Here is a 23,054-nt window from a genome sequence, read left to right as displayed (position 1 = left end):
GAAAACCCGCCCCCTTTATTGACTCATTCATTCTCTGTAAGGAACCCACCCTCCCAGTTCCCCCAGCTTTCTTTCAAAGGAAATAAAGTCAATATCATTTAAAAATCATGTATTCTTTATTAACTGATTATAAACATAGGGAGAGAACCAACAAGGTAATCTGGGTGAGGTTTGGGAGGAGGATAGGGAAGTAAAAGGCCACTGAAAAATTCAATGTAATGACAGCCTTTTGGTTGGGCTGTCCACTGGGGTGGAGTGGGAAGGTGCACATAGCCTACCCCCCCGCGTTCTTACACGTCTGGGTGAGGAGGATATGAAACATGGTGAGGGGGGAGGGAGGTTATACAAGGGCTGTAGTGGCACTCTGTCATCCTGCTGCCGTTCCTGAAGCTCCACCAGACGCCGGAGCATGTCCGTTTGCTCACGCAGCAGCCCCAGCGTTGCAGCCTGCCACCTCTCATCTCGAGCGTCCCTCAGGACCTCGCGTTCACTGGCATCTTTCCTAAATTTAGTTACAGTGTCCTTCCACTCATTCAAATGAGCTCTTTGATTTCGGGTGCATTCCATTATTTCAGTGAACATGTCGTCTCTTGTCCTCTTTCTACGCCGCCTTATCTGAGATAGCCTTCGTGACGGAGGAGGGAGGCTTGATAAATTTGCAGCTGCTGGAGGGAGGGTTGAGAAAAAGGAGAGAAGTTTTTAAAATGATACATTTTACAGAACAATGCTTATACTCTTTCTTGGTGAAAAACACTATTCACATTACATAGCACATGTGATTTCAGTACAAGGTCGCAATTTCCATCTTAATATTGAGTGCCTGTGGCTTTGGTGTTAGAGATCACAGACGCAGGTCCGGGCAATAGAATTCAGCTTGCATGCAGCCATGGTAAGCCATTGTCTTTCGGCTTCTGCGCCCTCCTTTCCCACATACCAAGCAAAGCCCGTTGACTGCTGCGGTTTTCCTGTTAACCTTCAGCAGCAGAAAACAAACTAACCCCCCCCCATCCAATTTTCTGGGATGATCGCTTTATCCCTCCCCCCACCATGTGGCAGGTATAAGGGAAGATCCCTGCAGAAACCAAACTAACCCCCCCGCTTCCCCCTCCGCCCATGAATTCTCTGGGATGATCGCTGTACCCCTCCCCCCACCGCATGGCTGGTATCAGGGAAGATCCCTGCTAGCCAAACGCGAAAAGCTCAGGGCCAATTACCCCCCCCCCGCACTTGGCTAACTGCAGGGAAGGATTTCTTTTCAGCCACAGGCAAACAGCCCAGTAGGAACGGCCACCTCTGTCCCCTTAATTAAGTTCCCATATTTCAACCAGGTTACCATGAGCGATATCACTCTCCTGAGGATCACACAGCAAGATAAAGAACGGATGTTGCTTGAATGCCAGCAAACAGCGGGACCATACGCTGCCAGGCTTTGTCAGGCAATGATACCAGATTACTTGCTGCAGGCATGGCGTGGTCAAGTGTCCTACCATGGAGGACGGAATAAGGCTGCACTGCCCAGAAACCTTGTGGCAAGGCTTTTGGAGTACCTCCAGGAGAGCTTCATGGAGATGTCCCTGGAGGATTTCCTCTCCATCCCCAGACACGTTAACAGACTTTTCCAGTAGCTGTACTGGCCACGAATGCATCCCAAGTCCTCAGGGCAAAGTAATCATTAAAAATGCTTGCTTTTAAAACAAGTTTTATATTTTAAAAGGTAAACTCACCTGAGGTCCCTTCCATGGGGTCATGGTCTTGGATACTGGCTTGGGAGGGTTGGGAGGGTACTTCAGTCAGGCTGAGAAAAAGATCCTGGCTGTTGGGGAGAACGGAGTGCTGGGTGCTCTCTGCAAGCTCGTCCTCCTCCTCCTCCTCCTCTTCCCCGTCCGCAGAATCCTCAGGTGTAGCTGATGAGACTATCCCCGACCCGGAATCCACGGTCACAGGTGGGGTAGTGGTGGCAGCCCCCCCTAGAATTGCATGCAGCTCGGCGTAGAAGCGGCATGTCCGCGGCTCTGACCTGGAGCGACCGTTTGCCTCCTTTGTTTTTTGATAGGCTTGTCTGAGCTCCTTGACTTTCACGCGGCACTGATCTGAGTCCCTATTGTGGCCTCTCTCCATCATGCTCTTGGAGGTTTTTTCAAAAGTTTTTGCATTTCGTCTTTTAGAACGAAGTTCTGCTAGCACTGAATCCTCTCCCCATATAGCGATCAGATCCAGTACCTCCCGTACGCTCCATGCTGGTGCTCTTTTTCGATAATCGGCCTGCATGGCTACCTGTGCTGATGAGCTATCTGTGGTCACCTGTGCTCTCCACGCTGGGCAAACAGGAAATGAAATTCAAATGTTCCCGGGGCTTTTCCTGCCTACCTGGCCAGTGCATCCGAGTTCAGATTGCTGTCCAGAGCGGTCACAATGGTGCACTGTGGGATAGCTCCCGGAGGCCAATACCATCGCATTGCGGCCACACTAACCCTAATTCGAAATACTAAAATCGATTTTGGCGCTACTCCGCTCGTCGGGGTGGAGTACAGAAATCGATTTAATGAGCCCTTTATTTCGAATTAAATTGCGTCGTTGTGTGGACGGGTGCAGGGTTAATTCGAATTAACGCTGCTAAATCCGAATTAAAGTCGTAGTGTAGACCAGGCCATAAGCTTTGCAGGGGGTTTCTTAAAACAAGTACTAAGCAAAAGAGATATACAGATCCAAGTAAAGTCAGACGCAACTAAACACCATCCCCTGCTTCAGTTTCTTTATCAGTCTTGAGAATTCTTTGGGATTTGGGTCAGTGTCTAAGAAGTCCCAGCTCCTTCCTTTCCTGTACATGGTTTCTCCTCCAAATCACAGAGTCACTCTTGGACCTCTGCAGTCAACTTCCTCCCTCTCTAGTTGGTCTACCTGGCAAAAATGTTTTCCCCCAAAAGCCTGTGCATTTTCATTCCCCTCTCGCTCAGCCTCTGTGGTTTTAAAGGCTGGCACTAATTATGTCCTTTGTTCTCTCTCCTGGGGAAATTCCATTCCTTCAAACCCTAGCCCTCTGCAGAGAAGTTGAAGAGAACTGGGTTTATCTAGGATGCAGTCTTCCTCTGTTCTGTCTTATCAAGATCTGTTCAGGTGCTAATATTCTTTAACAACCAACCTAGTCATAGACAGACATGTAGGTGCCATTCCCCTGTCCCTTAGCACAAGGAGCGTGAGGTAGAAGACACCCACAAGTTATAAAGATGCAGACAGTTCATAAAATCAAAGTGGAATTCATAAGTTGTAAATACGCAGTTTTCCCAGATTGTCAAAAAGGACAAGAAACTTTAAATTAGATGTGATGGTAAAAGTACAAATGCAATTTATTTTTCAATAAACGGATATTTCATGACTATATGGGGGATTGTTTCTTTATTGATTAAATGAAAAACATTCTCTCTCTCAGAAACAAACTGTCCAGGTTATTGCATTGCCCTAGGGGATCATCCCATTTTTTTGTATTTTGGATTCTAATTCCATCCAAACAGTGCTATTGTTAAGGCAAAAGCATCCACATGTGCATTTTTATTCATGTATCTTTATTTCTAGGCAGTAATAAAAAAGAGACCCAGTTTGTTCCAAAGAATATCACACAGTGCTTAGGTCTGTGCAAAATTGATTGCTTGGCCATTAGAAATGGGACCACCCTGGGACAGGCACCAGGTGCTGCCAGTTCCAGAACTATTCCCCATCCAGGAACAACTCACATAAACAAGTATGTAGTCCAAACTGTATTTCCCCTATTCCCAAGGGTAGCTCATGAATGCTACCTTTGATTCTGGCCTCTGACAGAGATGACTGATGTGCCTGCTTTTGCTTCCCAGAGAGATATTTACAAAAAGCACTTATTGATTCGACCTTCTTAGGATAGGTTAGGGGAATATACTCTTTAGCACACGCCCCTTCCATAAATGCAATAAAAAGGCCATTAATTCACAGAAAACTTTGTTACTGCAAAAATTCTTTAGCAAACTTTGGAATGTAGACTTTGAAGAACTGAGCCTTGCTCTTTGCACCATACAAGCCCTCTGAATTAATGACCCTCCCTGACAAAGGAGCACAAATATTTGCAAGTAACTTAAAAATAAAATACTTGTTTATTCCAAAGTAGCAGAAGAGAAAATACTGGACTCTTTCAGTGGATGCTGTGCTGTTAAATGCTATGGTATCTGCAGGAAAGGGTAGTCACTGCTATAACAAATTTGCATTTGTTTGCAACATGGAATTTTCAATTACTGCTCAGTAGTGTGAAAAAACGCAAGTCAGTGACCATTAATAAGACGTTCTGCTAATTGATCTGTATAAGCATTTGTATTGAGCACAGTGCATCATTGCTTCCGCAGTATTGTCATGAATGAACTTTGACAAAGGGAGGGCAACCAATGAGAATGCATGCAGCATATTAAAAATGCTGCAAGATAGTCCACAGTGAATTTGTTGGGCAGATTCCAGAAAATGTGGAGTTTGGTTTGGCATGCAGTGCTAGGAATGCAATTTATTCTACCCCAACAAGTAAGCAGCCTCTCCCATCCAACAGCTTCTGAATTAAAAAGTCAGATCAAACTAGGGTGACCAGATAGGAAGTGTGAAAAATCAGGACAGGGGGTAGGGAGGTAATAGGAGCCCATATATAAAAAAGCCCCAAATATCGGGACTGTCCCTATAAAATTGGGACATCTGGTCACCCTAGATCAAACTCCTCAATATTTCTGTATTCCAATGTCATTTTTAGTCTGAGACAGGCACTGTGGGGAAGCAGTAATTATAGCGACTCAGAGCACTTGTTCAGTTTGATCTACAGCAGATACAGTTGTTTTAAATTTCCTTTTAGTTCTCTGTTTATAATTGCCCAGGTTCCATTTAATGTTACAGAATGGAAATCCTTAACATTTATTTGCATTTTCAATTTGTTGTTAGTAAAGAGAAAAGCTTTATAAGATAGTTAAGATTGAAAGCATGTATTACTAGAACACAGTTATCAGGTCCATCTAGTCCACTATCCTGTCTCCAACATTGGTGGGCACTAGATGCTTCAGAGGAAGATATGAGAAACCCCACAGTAGGCAGATATGGAGTAGTCTGCCCACAGTGAAGGTCTCATCCTAATCCCTAATAGTTAGAGATTAGTTTAAAACCTGAAATGTGTTTTTGTCTCTCTTCCAATCCCATTCTTGTTAGCATTAACTCTTTTAACTCTGGATATTCTTGTTACCCATAACTGCCCAATCCCTCTTTGAATCTTGCCAATATCTTAACCCAAACCACATCCTGTGGCAATGAGTTCCACAGTAACTGTGGTGTCTATCTACAACCCACACAATGTATTACCATTTTCATATAATAATTCTCCTATCTCAAAAATAAAAAGAACTCAAAAGTGTGAGTCTGGAAAGGAACAGTTAAGATATATGGCTACTTCAGCTATGCCATTATGTTGCCTTCTCATCATCCCATACAAGTTATATCTTCTCACCTAACCTAAACCCTTTTATTGTGTTCTGGAATAAAAAGATATATTTTGGGGTTATCACAAGGCACAACCCTCACCACTGGACTGGGTCCTCCTCCTGGTTGCTGTGGGTATTAGCTCAAGGACAACGCCCCACATCCATAGTTTGCACGCCATCGCTCCGTCTCCACCAGCAGTCTCTTCAGGAACCGCTGCACGCTCTTCATGACCCAGTCCTTCAGCCATGTCACTGTCTGTTTCTCCCCCTTCTGGGAGTCAGTACATTGCAGTCCATTTGCCCAGTCACTTCCCTCAGTGGCTAAGAGGGGAGGACCTGGGCCCATCCACTACTCCAGGTCCCAACCCAGAGACCCTCTAGGGGCAGCTTCCTGCTCCATTCCTTCTAACTGTTCAGCACATTTCCCTGGGCCACTTCCTCACAAGCCCAACACCTACTTCACCCTTACTTCAGAGCCTCTGCTCCCTTAATTCCTGCCAGCAACTGCTCTGTCCATGGTGCTAGCACCTCTTTTACCAGCTAGGAAGCCAGTTCTTACCCCTGAAGCCCCAGGCCACAACTGCCTGGCTCGGCCCCCGCAGCTCCTTTTTTCACAAGAGCCCTGCTAAGTCTGGAATGGTCCCTGCAACCCCTCCCTGATTGGTTGAAGCCCGTGCAGCCACTCTAGGCTGCTCAGAGGACTCACCTCCACTGCTCCCTCCTGGGTTTAACCCCTTCCATGCCGGGGGAGGAGGGTACACACCCCATCACAGGGATATATACTGAAGCAATAATATGCTATTTATTTAATTAGAACTACAAATTTCAACCCTTATTGAGTCCAAGGGTGCATTAGTAAATGTCAGAGCTGCTAGTGGTTTCTGCTAGTGAAATACACTGACTGGATGGCAAAAGGAAAAGCATTATCATCTGTGGGTTTACCGAATGTGTTGAATTTATGGACCCACATCTGCAGAGCTGACCAAGTGAGAAAGGGCACTGTTGCATGGAAGGTGCCATTATGGGAATCAGGGATCACAAAGCATCACAATGCTCTGGCCATACTCCCTTTTCAGTCATGTCCTCTATGCTGGCCACAGAGAGAAAGCGAGTGACATAGGAGCCACTCCAGCAGCTCCCGGCCATCTGAGAATGCTGCTATGTAGGAGACATCACCTGAGGGCTGGAACTGTTGGGTTTAGGGCCACTAAAAAAGAGGATTAATGTCTTTATGGGGTGTATTAGGGGTCTTCTACCTCAGGATTGTTTTTCAAGATCCACAATATTTGGAACTGCTTGGTGTATTCTAAAGCCACAGAGATTTTTTCCTTTCAGAGGTGCCTTTGTGAGTCAAGGCTGTAACAGGGTCAGTCATCACCCATGCACTCTCTCATGCCAGAGGTCACTCTGCAGTACCCTGCCTGTTTCCTCCCTGTTCAGGGTCCCTTACACAGATTCCAAACACTTTTTCAGTGGTCAAAGTACTTCTCCTTAGGGCTTGGGTTTATTCATAGAAGATAAACTCAAAATACAACATAGGCCCAAACTAAAGCCCAACCAACAACATTTCTCTTCCTCCTTTTAAACCTCCCTGCCTTGGGCCTTTCCTTCTTTGGCGGGCCACTCTGAGGCCCTACATGACTGGAGTCAAAGTCCTGACTCTCTGCTAGAACCTATTCGCTCCTATCAGTCTCTGATTCCCGAGCATCCCCCTTCTTCTTCTTCTTGGGCTTTGTGGCATAGCAGACTCACTTAAAGATACAGTCTATGACTACATGCACGGCGCCTATGGGTGCGGGCTCTGGGGTGAGCCGGGGATGACGGGTTCAGGGTGTGGGAGGGGGCTGTGGGCTGGGACAGGAGGTTGGGGTGCAGGGGGGTGAAGGCTCAGGGCTGAGGGTGTGGGTTCTGGGGTGGGGCCGGGGATGAGGGGTTTGGGGTGAAGGACGGAGCTCCGGGTTTGGGGGAGCTCAGGCTGGGGCAGGAGGGTGGGGCTCAGGGTTATTACCTCAAAATTTACAACAAATGCCAACCAAAATAGCCTATTTCTGAGAAGACCTTTTTCCATAGAGATAAGCATACAAATCAGAGAGATATTGTAAGCAGCAATTATTGAATTAGCTGCTGGATTTTTTTCTCTAGTTTTATACTATAGGAATTTTATTCCCAGTTTATCTAGACACTTCTGACCATGGATGGCGCTGCAATATATTATAGATGTGTGCAAGTACACACTTTTAGATTAGGCTGAAAAAATCAGATTGGTGTATTAAGTAAGTGACGTTCCTTTCCTTATTCCCCACCCTTCTCTAAACAGTGGTGCTATTTTATAGCAATAGAAACCCATTCAGATTTTTGCAGCTGACTCAGAGCTACAGACCTCTACTCATTTAAGAGAAAGGTGGGGAAAAAGGTAATTTCTAAAGTGAAACTAAAGTAGCTACAAAACAAAATATTTCCAAGACATTTAATTTCATGTCAGTGCAGGTGAACTTTTATTATTTTTTTTAATCCAGTACAACATCAAACCTGAGTACTGCAGTTCTTTTAATATACTGAAAGTTTTTTGCTATTAACAAATTTTATAAGAACAGCCATGCTTGGTCAAAACAATGGTCCCTCAGACCCAAGATCCTGTCTCTGGCAGTGGCCAGTGCCAGGTGCTTCTAGCAGTTGGAGGGTTAGAGACACCTGGAAATATAAAAATCTTATTGCCACTTTAGTGAAAAATAGATGATTCCAATTTTTTTGTATAGAAGAAAAAATGTATTTTGATATATTCTGCTCTATTTCATTTTATAGATTATATTTGAGAAACAGGAATAATAATTTGCAGACACCATGAGGTTTATCTTTATTGGCTTAATTTCTCTCTGCATGCTGATGAATGCATTAACAGGTAAGTTAACTTTTATATTTATCCTTTATTTTTTCCCATCAGCCTTAAATATTTTAATCTAGATCTGTTGACTTGCATTTGATATCAAATGTTATTAATACACCAGTCACATTTGCCTTCATTATTAATAAACAGTATTCAAATTGTATCACGGAGTGACTGGAAATAGAGAATTCTTTATTCAGCTGTTTCAAACACAGAAGTTTAGCTGTCAGTAGGCTCCTATTAATGCATTGCAGAGCTGGTCAGCTTCTGGGCTACACAGCACCTCTTTGTACACTGAAAACCCTTCCATCTGAGACCTACTACTGATTATTTCTTATTTATTTACAGATGCCCGGCCAGTACAGGATGAAGACGGTAATGATTTTCAGACTTTTTCTCCCCCTCCCCCATTCCTAAAAATTGGAAAAGCCACTTGTAACTGGCGGGCTCAATCCAAAGTGCATTATAGTCAGTGGGGAGACTCCCATTGACTCAGTGGGCTTTGCATCAACCCCTGATATAAATGTTTTCATCTGTTGGTGATAGAGTATGAAATAAGAAGTAAATAAATAAATACATAAAGTGCTGCTAGGCAATTTATTAAAAATATAAACTTTTTTTTGCATATTACAAAGAGAGAGGATGTGTTAGTAAAGTTAAAATAAAAATAGCAAAACTGATAGCTAAGGCATGTCCTTAGAAGATCACCAAACTGTGTGTTTTACAGTGCTATCATAAGTTAAGAAACACCAGACTTTTAAATATATTGGACTTGCAGGAACCTCAGGATGCATGTCTACTTATTGGCGAGAAATCCCAACTTCCAGGACAAAAAGCTTAAAATCTACATATGAGCAGCAAGCCAATTAAAAAAAAAAAAGGAGCTCATTCTAAGCTGGTAAATATCAGTGGAGCTATGCAGATTTACATCAGCTGAGGATCTGATCCATAGTATGCAATGTTTGCCTTTACTTTAAAAAAGTCATCCTAACAACATTTTAATTGCCTTATTGATAGGTTATGGTGCTTTGGATGGTAGCTAGTTATTTCTGAGGACAGCACGGGGAAATTGTGTCGACCATATATTTGCTTAAATTCTTATTGAGAGCAAAGAGCAGCAATGCTAGACAATTTTTCTAGCACTGCTAGAAAAATGCTGAACACAAACACTATATGGCGTTCATTGAGATGCGTATTGGCATGAGAGCGAAGACTGTCTTGGATCTGCTGATATCCAGTAACGTAACATTCCACTGGAAACAGCAGTGCCCATCAAAACATGAACCTAGGCGGACAATGGGGGGGTGGGGTGGGAGGGTGGCATGGAAAGAATTTGACTATGTTAATTGAAAACAAACACTTTTTTTAACTCCATGCAACAAGCCTCATTGGCTTGCTTTAATTACACCTCACAACTCAATTTTTTGGATACTTTTTTCTGTGCTTTAACAAATATGTGCACAATATTTTATTTGAACACAGAAATAATTTTTGATGCAACATCACAATTAAATAACCACACATCTCTTCTCGGTGTGTATTTTACAATATAAAATCCTAGACGGGATAATATTTTACAGCAAATGTGGGTTTGTTTCACATTGTGCCAAGGAGCAGACTGCAGCATGAACCTGGAGATCAGCTAATACAAGCAGTGGTCTTCATCCAGCAAAGCACTGAAACACACATTTAACTTTACCTTTGTAAGTACTTCTTCAGCTAAATTCCACATATGCTGAAGTGATTTGTTGGATCAAGGCCTGAGGGTGCTCAGAACCTGGCAGCATCAGGCCCTGAGCTCATTGAATTGGCAACTCAAGTCCAGATTATTTTTTACATCCTCTTTAAAAACAAAGCCAAAACCTGGCTGTCTGCCAAGTTGGAAGTGTTTGCACCTGCTGGACACTTCCTACTTGGATCTCTTTTTCCATCTCTTTAGCCTTTGGTTTCTACTATCTACAGAGAAGAGACATAATTCTGAGGCTTCAGACTTCCGCAAGGCATCTTAGATCCCGATGCTGATATTTGAAGCCTTCCCCCTATGCCCCGCCCCTCTCCCAGCAGAGCCCTATTGATGCAAGAGTCAACCTGCATGGATCCACTTGCATGATCAGCTCTCAGAGTGGATCTGCTGCTACTCCCACTGTGTGTGAGAAGTCTCAGGATGTGGCCTGTACCAGAGGCCAGAAGCTGTAGCCAACTAAATGTTAATAATGTTATCATGGAAAAGTATAGAAGAGTTCTCTGCTCTTCACGGTTTAAGGAGAAATGGTTCCAGTTTGGGATCCTCTTAGCTGATAGCAAGAATCAAACTTGGCTGGCATCCCAGCAGGACGGACAGGGCACTGCTGAAAAGTATTCCACAAAAATCATTTGCAGTGTTTATAGGAGAAGCCATCTTTATTTGCAGAATAATTAATTCAAGGTGGGAAGGTCTTGGAAGGCTTTGCTGTATAAAGCCATACGATCCCATCAATTTTCATGCAAAGCTCCCATTGATTTCATTTCTCTATAAAATGTCTTAATATTCAGTACAGAATTTTCAGTTACACCCTACTCAATTTGGAGCTAGGTTAATAATAGCAGTGCTTTACTTTACAATCACTAAGTGGGTAAGCACCTCAACACCCCTGTAAAATAGTTCACAAGGATTATACCTTTAATGATGTATTCCTTTCCTGTCCCAGGCAGAGGAAAAGTGGTTGAGGGGGATGGCAAAGGTGACTTAAAGCCACCTTTGGCTGACCTAATTTTGGATTAGGCCTAGTCCCCAACCAGCCCACAGCACAAAGTAGAGCAGCCCCAGTTCTAAATTGTGCCAGCTTCTAACAGCCCTCTGTGGGCCATTAGATCAGACCACACTGTACTTTGACCATGCCTTCTTTCGCCTCCTCCCTGCTCTACTTATCATCTCCCATGCACCAGGGCAAAGGAGTGGGTAGTGTAGGGTTTTTACATTCACTGTCTGCCAGGCCATAGCCCTAGAGAAAATCAAGGCCTGAGTGAGGGTGAGTGACCTGCTTCATAGTGAGACCTAGGACTAGAACCCAGGCGTTTAGGCTCCTGGTCATGCTCTAACCAACACATTTCATGTTATGTTAATCTCATTCTGCAATTTTTATTGTAGACCTGTATGAGGAACCTGCAGCCCTACCATATTGGCCTTTCTGGTCCAGTGATTTTTGGTCGTATGTGGAGTATTTCCAGACCCTGGGAGCATACAACAGAATCAACGAAATGGCCAGAACCCTGTTTGCTCAATATCCTTTTGGAAATAACCTTGGTTATGATGTTCCCTATCATGAGCACTAATGATTTTGCTCATTTTGCTAAAGCTAGTGCTGAGACCTTTAAAGGAATGTACTGCTGCCAGTAAACATGCCTGAATTGCCCATTCAGTCTATGTTGTTTCAATGTTTTTAAACATTAAACATATTGTATAGCGTTTCCATGTTTGTAAAACGGCAGATAATTAGTCCAGCTTTTCCTTTCAATACAGTGTATTCTTTTGTGCAAAAATTAAAAATTCATTGATTTCAAGCCTGTTTTTGGCTGTTTGTATTTTAAAATGTATAAAAGTGCCCATTGGGTAGTCTCTGGACTTTGACCAATATATAAAGAATAACATCAAAAACTTGTTGACCCAAATCACCATAAGAATCCTCCAACCCAATAATCACTCACCAAGAGAAGAGATTAGCCTTAGTCTTGTTGACCAGTAGACTTGGGTTCTGATAACCCAGCTTGGACATGGAATTCCACACCAAAGGCCCTCCACTGACAATGCTTTGCCACCTGCTCCCTGACTTTTAAATTGAGAATTTGTGGTCCCAATTCTCCACTTTGTTTGAGTGCAACAGCGCAGAGTTGATGTTGGCTCCCTCATTCAGTGCAAGTTAGTGCAGAAGAGATCCCACTCTAATTTATGCTGTTGCTACTGATGGCATAAAGTCCTTTACACCAGCAGAGGACCAAATGTTGGGCAGGGGATACTTGGCACTAGTGGGAGGGATTATCACAGGCTGTGCTTCCTCACCCTGGATTTCTCTTCTCACGCAGTCGGCACATGCTCTTACATAAATTCACACTATACACTTTTGACAACATTTTAGGCAGCTTCATGTCCCATTACCATAAGGCTTTTCTCAAGTCAGTGTATTCTCTAGCCACAGGATGAGAAGATGAGGATAGAGATCTCATTTCTCTGGACTTCTGTGTCTTCTGTCCAGTTTCAGCCCTGCTCTCACCCTTTCTGTCTCCTATTTAACAGTCCCCAGCTGATGAGTTGACTGCTGTTAACGGGTTAGTCACCCAGTCCTAATCAATTATCTCCCAATTTGGCCTTTGCAAGAGCGCTTACAAAGTGTGCAGAGTGGGAGCTAGCCCAAGGCTATTCCCACTTTGTCACACACATACACTTCCTCCACTTGCTGTACACAAGCAGAGAGTACCCCTACACAGGGGGAATGCTCTACTAGGAATCTCGAGCCAAGTCAAGGCCACTTTGCACTGCATAGCGATGGCCTTAGCCGAATGGACAATCTAGGACTGTTAGTTCAAGAGCCTTCATTAATCTCCCGTGTCATGCTGGCAGCTGGAGAGGGAGGCAGTCTTGCAGGTGGCCGGAACCCAAAGGGATTTTGAGTGCCTTCTATCTATATTTCTTATTCATCTTCATCCCCTTCCTTTTTTTATTAATGTATTTTTTTCCATGAATGATGTTTTGAAGACACTCTCACCACTAGTTGAACCAGTCTTCTACTTATCTTTGCATTAGTGCTTCACTCTATTAACTAAAAACTGAGAATAATCTTTCTAGAGGCAAAAAACAGTTTAGGGCTTGGTTCTCTAATGCTTTGCACCTTGTGTAGTCATCTACACCTCAGCAGAATGGACATAAAGTGCTACCATTCTGATTTGGTTACCTTTTACAACCACCCTGCACAGGTGTAAATGACTCGACAAAGTTACAGGGCAATGGAGAAATAGAACCTCTGTCACCAGAATATCACAGTATAAGTCTCTCCTAAACAGAAGCTGCCTAGCACAGCAAATTATTTATGGTAGTTCAACAATAAGGATTATCCTACCTATTTTAGGTCCTTATACGGCACCCATTACTGTAACATTTTGGTGTCTCACAATCATCAGTGTATGTATCCCTACTAAACCCCATGAGGTAGTGAATTGCTATTATTCCCATTTTACTGATGAGGAACAGAAAGACTAAGTACTTCATTCAACGTCACACACGAAGTCTGTGACAGCCCATCGACCTAATTACGGCCTTTTGAGGATGTGGATTTACTATAGTGATGGAAAAACCCCTTCTGTCACTGTAGCAAGTGCCTACACTACAGAGGTGTAGTGGCAGCACCGCAGCCATAGCGCTTATAGTGTAGACGTACTCTTAGAAGATAAAGGCCCATTTTCAAAAGTGACCTAGGCACTTAAGGAATCTATGTGTCACTGAACATCTTTGGGACCTAAATGACTAAGTCACTTTCGAAAATGGGACTATATCAGTTAGGGGTGTAATCTTTTCCCCTGTATAGTTATATTGGCACAGCCCCTAATAAGGGTGCAGTTATGTCAATATAAAGTGCTCATACCAGCGTAGCTTATCCCCGTTCCTGTATGGGAACAGTTATACTGGTATCAACCTAGTGCTCTTGTCTAATGACAGCCACACCAAGAGATAGTACTGCGTTAATTATGCCAGGGCAGTTAAAGTGGTACAGCTTTGGTGTGCCAAGAAGGTCTAAATCACTTCAGTGCTTTCGAAAACGTTGCCGTGGCTCTTCTGCTGAACGTGAAGAGGGGATTTTTTCTAACCCTAATGCTGGTGGGCAGAGGGGTAACTAAGATGGCAAGAATTAGGCTCTGGTTCTGGCCTGATGACCCAGGGGGAAAGTGTGGATCTGGCAAGCGCTGCCATTGCCAGCAACTCCCCCAGGCCACGCGAGGTGCATGGTGAGCCCTAACCCCACTGCAAAGGGCCATGGGAAATTCTGTATAACACAAGCAGTCGCCAAGCGCCTGGACTGATCATAGCCTAGGCCTCCTAGGAGGCCTTGACTCCCAGCAGGGAGCCCCTGCCCCAACTTGGGCCAACAGTAGCCCTGAGCTGTGCTTCCCCTCAGAGGACACGAGCCCTCTGCTCTTGCTCTCCCCAGGAGAGCCAGGTAGTGCTGGGGGGCGGGGCAGAGCTACAGCGGCAACCAGGGCGGCGCATGAGGAGGCATCATAGAGCGATCGGTCCTCCCAGCTTCCAGAAGGGCCACGGGAGTGGAGCTGCGCAGACTCTCCTTACACCGGAAGCTGGCGGCTTGAGCTCATACCGGAAGTGGGTCCCAAGGGGGAAGGCGCTGCTGGCTGGGGCCATTCGCGAGCCGGGGACCTGATGAGGCGATGAAGCCAGCAGTGGACGAGATGTTCCCCGAGGGCGCCGGGCCCTATGTGGACCTGGACGAGGTGATGATGCTAGCGGGGGAGGCGGCGCGCGCAGTGCCCCCTGTTAGGGATGCCGCGGGCTGAGCTGGCGGTTACGGGCTCGCGCTGGGGGAGCGGCGGACGAGGAGCTCGCGCTGCGTTACGTGTTGACAGGACGCGAGTCTGGGCAGCGGTGCCAGATCTGATTGGCTGGTTTCTACCGCCTCCTACAGGGCGGGGCACCGCGGGGGCGGGCAGTTCTCCCCCTCGCCCCTTCACATAACATACAAACCAGGGGTCACACGATAAAATTAAAGACGTACATTTTCACCCAATTCACAGTCAACCTGTAGAACTCCTTGCCTGGAGATGTTGTGAAGGCCAAAGTATAAATGGGTTCAAAAAAGAATAGGTCAATTAATAGCTATCATTCAAGATGGTCAGGGATGCAGTCCCCTGCTCTTTGTGTCCCTAAGCCTTTGACTGCCAGAACCTGGGACTGGACAACAGGGGATGGCTAACTGAAAAATTACCCTGGTCTGTTCATTCCCTCTGAAGCATCTGGCCTAAGGCTGAACCCTCAACTGAAACCACACAAGTGTGATCCGAAGTGTTACATCTACAGTGTTAGGTGATCCTCAGAGATCCCTGCAACTGGGAGAGAAAACATTTCTCTATTTTCAGTGTATTTATTTTGTCATTAGACAGCACTTTGTTCTAGTGCTTAACTACCTTTACGGTTAGTAAGTTTTTCCTGATGTCTAGCCTAAGTCTCTCTTGCTGCAATTTAAGACCATTGCTTCTTGTTCTGCGTGCCAGTGGTTAAGGAGAGAAAACTATCACCTTTCTCTTTATAACAACCTTTTATGTAATTATTTTTATGTAAAGTGCTGAGTAGAGTGGAAGAATTACTTCTTGAGTCTTGCTTACAGCACTCCTGCCAGTACATCCCAGTAAGCTGTTTGCTTCCCCCCCACTCCCAGTACATTACTGTGGTGTTCTATGTAGGCATCACGGTGTTTGCCTAGAATTTACTGCAGGATTGGGATCTTGGTTATCTCGGTCACACTTCCACCAAGAAATTTAGCATATGACAGGCTGGGAGAAAATGAAGGTTATTGCCGATAAAACAAGCTAAGTTCAAACTCTCCAGAAGCAGGAGAGACAATCATGCCACTTAAATGAGTTGTACAGATGGCAATAAAAGTGGAAAGAAGATGGGGTAATGTATAATACCTCAAAGGGTTTAGGGATAGCTCAGGGGGTTGAGCATTGGCCTGCTAAACCAAAGGTTGTGAGTTCAGTCATTGAGGGGGCCACTTAGGGAGCTGGGGCAAAATCAGTACTTGGTCCTGCTAGTGGGGCTGGACTTGATGACCTTTCAAGGTCCCTTCCAGTTCTAGGAGATAGGATATCACCATTAATTATAATTATTATGTTAATTTGATAGGTATGTAAATGTTTGTATGAATGATCAAGATACTTAAACATATACAAAGCTTTAAATAGTGAATATTATGATTTGCCACTAAACTATGCACAGTAGATGACAAAACACTGTTCTTTCTTAGGCAGGAGGAAGTACAGGTTTATTGATGGACTTAGCAGCTAATGAAAAGGCAGTTCATGCAGATTTCTTTAATGGTAAGGCAATTCAACACATTTCAGTTCCAGTGCTACTTTATTTTTATATTTTAGTTTTTTTATATTTAGTTATTAATAGTTTAGTAGGTTTACAGTATTTAGTGCTAGAAATTAACAACCAGAATCATTAGTTTGGGAAGCAAGAATAGCCAAGACAAGCCTACCTTAGATTTTATCTTAAGTAATGTAGCAGCTTCTGCCGTATTTGAGATAAACCTGCTTTTGGGTTATTGTGTTCTTTACATGTCTTGAACTTCAGTTTTTGAATGGAAAAATTACATTTTGTGATATTTCAGTTTGTACTTTGTCACATTTGTAATAATTAAATCACATTAAATTGAAAACTGGGCAATGTATAAAAATTGCTTGCCTGCCTCCACCATCTCAAAATGAATTTATTTATCAGATTTGGTCATTCCAAATGAAATTGCCGAATCATACTTGCATGACTGACTCTGTGTTAGTAACTTTGACTAGTAGTATATGGAAATTGTGAACCAAGTTATTGTTTACAAGAGATTGTCTCATATATCAGTACCTCAAATCCTTTACATGGTAAAATGGATGGATGTTACTATTTTCAAGAATAGCCAGTTGCATAGTTGAAGAATAACATAACTTCGTATTTGGCCAGTTTTGGATAGGAAATACAATGTATGCCTGGGCAATATGCATTTTCCATGTTTGGTAAATAATACAGCTTTGACAGCTAAACAGCAAAGAACTGACAGAAACCCATGGTATTACTAAAATTTGCTGTGGTAGAGGCATCATTGTCACGAACTATGGAAAATGGTTGATCTCAAAAATGTCTTGAGGCTATTTAGGGTTTCTGTCTGTGTCCAAAGTGTTTTTAAGTTTTTACATCTGGTTAGTCAACCCATAAATTAAAGTGGTTTTACTTGGAATGACCCAGTTTTTTAGTGCATATGTCTTACAACTGAAAGAGTGACTGCATAGAGTAGAGCCAGGTACAAATGCCATGCAAGCATCTCCATAAAGTTCCCCCAGTGCATTTAAGTCAAGACATTGGAATAGCAAGGGGGTCTAACCTTGGACCGCTCCCAAACAGAGTTTGTGAGTAATAGCAAATTGTATGGCAATATTCTCACATAAGCAAGTGTCCAACAAGGACTAGATTTCATTGACAAGGCTCATCTGCACCTGAAACCTTGACAAACTACAAACCCCAGATTTCAATGCACATCATAAAAAACCCAAAAGGTCTTAATAGAACAAAGGGGGTTCATCAGAAGCATATTGTGGTGAGATTACAGTGTATTCTTAGAAAAATAAACATGGGAGTAGCAGACATAGCTATGATCTGAAACCCAGGGTCCTGAATCTGCAAAGCTCTTAAGCATGTGTGTCAAGTTCAGCTTGAATGAGTTGTATATTATCAACTAGCGCCCCAATCCTGCCAAAATGTATATACATGAGACCAGTTAAAGCTTAAAATTAAATTCTTAATTGTTTTGCTGAATAGGGGCAGAGTGCTCTGTACTTTGGAGGATTGAGCCCTCTTGAACACAGTGCTCAGTCAGTTGATTTCTAAAGAACTTCAGGGCTTGATCCTGCTCCCATTAAAGTAAGTGGCAAAACTCCCACTGAGTTCTCTGATGCAGGATAAGGGCCTCAGCTGACATCTTGGGTCTGTCTTTTTTTCCTCCTCTTTTCCTACAGTAAATTGCTTGCTGTAATTTTTATACTTCAGATTAATTTAGTTTGTTTAAAATGTATGTGCCTTCAGTCCAGAGTGATGAAAAACTGTATGTAAATAGCATATGCACAGGTAATATATTAATTTTCTTTTGTTGTTTTCTGAATAGATTTTGAAGATCTTTTTGATGATGATGACATCCAGTGAAATTACTCTTCCAGCTATGCAATGCTAAGGTGTGGAATCCTCCTGTAGGATTGTCTTTTGTTTGCTTAAAAAAAAAAAAAAAAAAAAAAAAAAAAAAAAACAGAGAGAATCTGTATGTTATCTCTGAAGAGCCATTGGAAACTAGAAGATTGGTAAAGATGACAGAAGAAAGGAGTTGCGATCTGTTATCACTAGGTTACGTGTAGATTTTCTTCAATTTTATTTGCTGATGTGTGCTTGTTGAATAAAATATGAACAAAATCTCTCCCCGGGATGTACTTTAAGTTTAATAGATGTTGTCATGCACTGAAATTCCCTGATGAGTCATAATTTTGTAAAATCATTCACCATTACTTTTATTTATTAGGCAAAGACAAATTGCAGGCTTTACCATCTGCTAGATGAGTTTTGTTTCTCGTTGTGTGGGATTAAGCTATCCAGTCTTTCTCTGAGTAAAACATTGAATATATTTGTGTTTTTACACATAGCGCTATGAAGGGAGTGTGTGTTTTACAATTTCAGGTTTTAATATCCAATTTCTATAGCTATTTTAGCTTCCATCCAGGACATTTTTTTTCAGTAACAATAAATACAGCAATAATGTAATCTTAAAATGCTAAAATGAAACACATTTTGTGATCCTAGATCACACTATAGGAATATTGATTTAAAATACCCAGATCTATTTTAATGTTTGAAAATAAATTTCTCCTTCACTGATGTGCCAGAATATATTTTAATATTTTGTGTCTCTTGAAGCAGTTGATGTGCTCTTAACCATATTGAAGATTACAAAGTATGCTAAAGTGGACTGTTACCAGGCATACATTTTATTTCCCACCTCTTAGTACAATTTATAGTTAAGAAAAGCATGTGTTTTTGTGCCTGCTCCTCCCAGTGTTCAAATACTGAGTTTTGCAATTAAGTTCAATGTACAATGGAAGTTTATAATTGGTATATGTGTTTTCATATTCAGGAATGCTACCCATTTGCTAATCTTAGATTTGACTATATTCCATAATTTCTCATCAGAAAAACTAATCTTTGACCGTGATCCTTATTCTGGACTAAATTATGTCCAGGCTGCTCCTTTATAACTGCCCATTGCCTAATTGTAACCATGATTTTGACCCTAATTGTTGTATTTCACATTCCCACACTCTGACTAGGACAGTGCCCGTTTTATTACAGTGAGACCTTGATCTTTATATTTGCCCTTACTTGAGCAAAACTCTCACAGAGCTTGCTGTCTTTGTTTAAAAAAAAAAAAAGTGAAGAGCTAGTGTCTTTGCCTTCCCTGGCTCCATTTGCATGTCTAAACAATGTAAGTTCAAATTCTCCTTTTGGCATCTCTTCTTTTATACTTTCTTCATTCTGACTTGACAGCAGTATCAATGTCAGCTGTAATTTCCTATCTGGCCTTTGTTGCTGGACACTTGGGCCCTACACATCTATTGACTTTCATTTCCTTTTCACATGTGACTCTTGTTTAAAAGATTTGAGGAGGTTGAACTAAAAGCCCCACACTTCCTAAATTTCACCTATACCACTGAGAAGTGCTGGTATTTTACCATACTGTATAATAAAGCTTCAGTTTACTCAACTCTGTCTTTCCAGCTTTTCACACATTATTCTGTGCATGGTTTGATTATTTTTATCTTGAAGTACTACTTCTGGGGTAATTCTGCATCACTGTACATGCGCAGAATTCATGTCCCCTGCAGATTTCTTTGGTTCCCTGCAGAAAAATGACTTTCTGACAGGGAAGCTGAAAGAGCACCACTCCCTAGCAGTGCAGATTCATCGTTTCAGGAACCCGGAGCAACGAGCGGAGAGGTAGATCACCACGGGGGTAGGGACACCCCAGCCCGTGGCTCCTGCCCTGAGCCAAGATCAGCTGCTAGTCTCCTCTGAGCTGGAGGCAGGAGAGGACGGAATTTCCTCTTTCCCTGCAAGGAGTGGCTGGGGCTGTGTCATATCCACCCCTAGAAACTTCCCCTGCTTCTTGCCCCCATTGCTCCTCAACGGTGGGGAGAGGGGGTCACTATGGGGAGCTGCTTCCCCATCCACCCAGCCCCCCATACATCCAGACTCCCCATACCTAGACACCCCTGCCAAGCCTCACCCATTACATCCAGGACCCCCTAGCCTTCCATACCCAAACACCAACCCAATGAACCTCAACCCTTGCATCTGGAACCTCCCTTCACCCAGACCCTCTGCCTGTGAACACCCCCCCCCCTTCCTCTTTCACTCAGATTCCCTGCCTCTGGACTCTCACCCCTGCATGCAGACCACTCCTCCCTGAACTCAAACCCCCACCCAGATGCCCCACCCCCTGCACCACCCTGAGCTCCCACATCCAGACCCCCATGCCACTGACTCCCAACTAGCTGCACCCAGGCCTCCACCCCACCAACCCACACTCAGCACCCAGGCCTATCTGCTGAGCACCCCCACACCCAGACCCCTCTGCTGAGCCCCAACCACCTTCACCTGGAAGCCCCTGCACAGTACCATTGCCCCTGCACCTGTAAACCACCCCAGCAAGCCTCTGCACATCCAGATCCCCCCACACTGAGCTGCCTGCACCCCGATTGTCCCACATAGAATCCTCTCACCCAACACCTGAATTCCCCTCCCCCCAACTGGTCCCCTCTACACTTGGATCATGCCTGGTTGAGCGTGCCTGCCCCACACTTGGTGCAGTGGGGCAGGGCCCCATGGTGTTTCTGGGGCAGGCCCAGGCCTTGTGCTGTCAAGGTCAGGTGCAGCCTCACTGCTGAGTCAGGGGGCGGGAGGGAGTGTGGAGTCTGCAGGGTGATCTCCCACCTTCTTACAGCCAGTGGCCTGTGCTCCCCATTGCCATACTGGAGCCTCTGCATTTATTTATTGACAAAACTTGCAGAATTTTAAAATATTGTGCACAGAATTTTTTAATTTTTTGGCGCAGAATGTCCTCACGTATAAAGTACTCCCTCTGTCTCTCTCCCTTTCCTTAGCTTATGTGTAGAGTCAGCTACTGTAAAATAAAGCTTGTCCTCTGAAAAGTCTTACGTGATGAAAATGGAGGAGAAATTTCTCTGGTTGCCACTTCTGTCATACTCCTACAGACATAGTAGGTTCCTTTGGATTATCACTTGCGCTGCGTGACAGGAACGTTCCAGCGTCTGCTCTGCACACTGTCACTGTAGTGTTTCTTTTAGCTAATGATGTTGCTAACAGTGTGTCTTCTCTTCTTCCTCTCCTGCACACACTGCTTAAAGATGAAGGGTCAAATCCTCTCCTCACTGAAGACAACAGCAAATCTCTCAGGGTATGTCTACACTGCACACGAATTAGGACCCAGGCTTGTGGATTCAGTGTTTCCAAACCCACGCTTGAGCATCGACATGGCATTGTGAATTTGGGCTTACAGTTTCTGGAACTGGGTCTCGCAGCCGTGCTAGCATGTCCATGCTGCCCTACGCAGACCTGACTCAGGTCTGCAGCTTGAGCTGCATCCACACTGCAAAATAACAGGGCTTGGACCCGAGTCCAATCGGAACTTGGGGTCTGACCTGCTCCCTGCAGCAAGGTCCTAGGACCTGAGTCCTGAGTATTTGCTGACCTGCGTCAGACTGGTTTGTGTGTGGACGGTAGGGGGGCTTAGGCTTAAACCTGAGTCAGAGCCCAGGCTTAGGGTGTAGTGTAGATATACTCTCATTGACTTCAGTAGCTGCAGGTGTGTTAGTAGTAACCCCTGTTGCAACCATACTGATAGTCCAAGTGTTAGTTTACAAAATGTAACTAATCCCGGGTCTGATAAGGGATGCTAAATGTAAATGGCTGCTGGGTTGTAAGGAGGTAGCAGATATTGAGATGATTGTGTGTGTGTGTGTGTGTGGCTGGCTGGCTATTGGGCCAGCTATTTTAGCCACTTGCTTCACCTAGGGAACTGTTGTCACCAGCTTCATCTGGATTGTGAAACTTTTCCTGATTTCTCATAGGGGATGCTTCTGAGGTTATTTTCTGTCTTTCTTGTATCAGCAAAGAGCTGTGGCATGTCTAGGTATTCTCATATTTGCACACACATGCTGTCAAAAAGCAGTGCATCCCACTATGTCAGTATACTAGTAGTAGTTAATCTGAATCACATGAATTGTCCACTATGGTTTCCAGCTCCTTCTCTACGGAACAACATGTTCAAAGATTAAAATCAAGAGCCGGCTTAAAGCTATCCAGGGCTTGAAACACATGCTATCTATACCTAGTCTCCTTTGTAAGTGAAAATTTCTCTCTCCTATTAGGGTGAAAATGGAATACAGTTTCTGCTCTTCAGGAGGGTTATAGATTCTTCAGTGAAATTTCTCATCAGGAACTGTTTGGGTTCATTTGGGAATAATATTAAAAAGCATTGGTTAACTTAAGCACAGAATTCACTTGATCCTCGTACTGTCTCTAAGTGAACCCATGGTGAGGCTGTTTTCAGTCTAGTTCAGTGGTTCTCAAACTTTTGTCCTGGTGACCCCTTTCACATAGCAAACCTCTGAGTGCGACCCCCCGCCCCATAAATGAAAAACACTTTTTTATATTTAATATAATTATAAATGCTGGAGGCAAAGCGGGGTTTAGGGTGGAGGCTGACAGATCATGCCCCCCATGTAATAATCCCGTGACCCCCTGACAGGTCCCAACCCCTGGTTTGAGAACCCCTGGTCTAGTTAGTCTGCAGGCAATTTCCTGTTGTCAGGAAATAATCATAGAGTCCAAGCCTGAC

At 43.8% G+C, this 23,054-nt stretch overlaps 3 protein-coding genes across 4 annotated transcripts; 2 read left to right on the top strand and 1 right to left on the bottom strand.

Moving 5' to 3' along the window:
* Positions 1 to 81: 81 nt before the first annotated feature.
* On the bottom strand, positions 82 to 11,485 carry LOC135973498 (uncharacterized). The gene is made up of 2 exons (XM_065556997.1): positions 1,725 to 11,485; positions 82 to 665 (listed from the first exon to the last, which is right to left on the bottom strand). Exons 1-2 carry the CDS (start codon positions 2,266 to 2,268, stop codon positions 211 to 213), a joined length of 999 nt encoding a protein of 332 aa, XP_065413069.1. The 5' UTR covers positions 2,269 to 11,485; the 3' UTR covers positions 82 to 210.
* Positions 7,793 to 11,892, top strand: OTOS (otospiralin). 2 transcript variants are annotated; one of them, XM_024103250.3, is made up of 4 exons: positions 7,793 to 7,869; positions 8,271 to 8,367; positions 8,701 to 8,727; positions 11,480 to 11,892. In XM_024103250.3, exons 2-4 carry the CDS (start codon positions 8,310 to 8,312, stop codon positions 11,662 to 11,664), a joined length of 270 nt encoding a protein of 89 aa, XP_023959018.2. In that variant the 5' UTR covers positions 7,793 to 7,869; positions 8,271 to 8,309; the 3' UTR covers positions 11,665 to 11,892. The 2 variants fall into 2 exon arrangements, with proteins under 2 accessions (XP_023959018.2, XP_023959017.2); XM_024103249.3 differs by having other exon boundaries at positions 7,794 to 7,881.
* A 2,755-nt stretch (positions 11,893 to 14,647) lies between these two features.
* COPS9 (COP9 signalosome subunit 9) lies at positions 14,648 to 19,898 on the top strand. The gene is made up of 3 exons (XM_024103243.3): positions 14,648 to 14,826; positions 16,356 to 16,428; positions 18,258 to 19,898. Exons 1-3 carry the CDS (start codon positions 14,764 to 14,766, stop codon positions 18,293 to 18,295), a joined length of 174 nt encoding a protein of 57 aa, XP_023959011.1. The 5' UTR covers positions 14,648 to 14,763; the 3' UTR covers positions 18,296 to 19,898.
* Positions 19,899 to 23,054: the final 3,156 nt, after the last annotated feature.

The sequence above is a fragment of the Chrysemys picta genome, chromosome 9 (genome assembly GCF_011386835.1).
Source record: "Chrysemys picta bellii isolate R12L10 chromosome 9, ASM1138683v2, whole genome shotgun sequence".
NCBI lineage: Eukaryota > Metazoa > Chordata > Testudines > Emydidae > Chrysemys > Chrysemys picta.
The sequence above is the reverse complement of the archived record's forward strand: the minus strand, read 5'-3'. Positions and strand labels throughout refer to the sequence as shown.

Excerpts from the sequence above, each read along its gene's own strand:
- LOC135973498 (XM_065556997.1), bottom strand. The coding sequence starts at position 2,268 with ATGCAGGCCGATTATCGAAAAAGAGCACCAGCATGGAGCGTACGGGAG. Across the intron at positions 666-1,724 it reads CCCCATGGAAGGGACCTCAG|CAGCTGCAAATTTATCAAGC; the intron begins GTGAGTTTACCT and ends CCCTCCCTCCAG.
- OTOS (XM_024103250.3), top strand. The coding sequence starts at position 8,310 with ATGAGGTTTATCTTTATTGGCTTAATTTCTCTCTGCATGCTGATGAAT. Across the intron at positions 8,368-8,700 it reads GCTGATGAATGCATTAACAG|ATGCCCGGCCAGTACAGGAT; the intron begins GTAAGTTAACTT and ends ATTTATTTACAG. Across the intron at positions 8,728-11,479 it reads GCCAGTACAGGATGAAGACG|ACCTGTATGAGGAACCTGCA; the intron begins GTAATGATTTTC and ends TTTTTATTGTAG.
- COPS9 (XM_024103243.3), top strand. The coding sequence starts at position 14,764 with ATGAAGCCAGCAGTGGACGAGATGTTCCCCGAGGGCGCCGGGCCCTAT. Across the intron at positions 14,827-16,355 it reads CCTATGTGGACCTGGACGAG|GCAGGAGGAAGTACAGGTTT; the intron begins GTGATGATGCTA and ends GTTCTTTCTTAG. Across the intron at positions 16,429-18,257 it reads TCATGCAGATTTCTTTAATG|ATTTTGAAGATCTTTTTGAT; the intron begins GTAAGGCAATTC and ends TTTTCTGAATAG.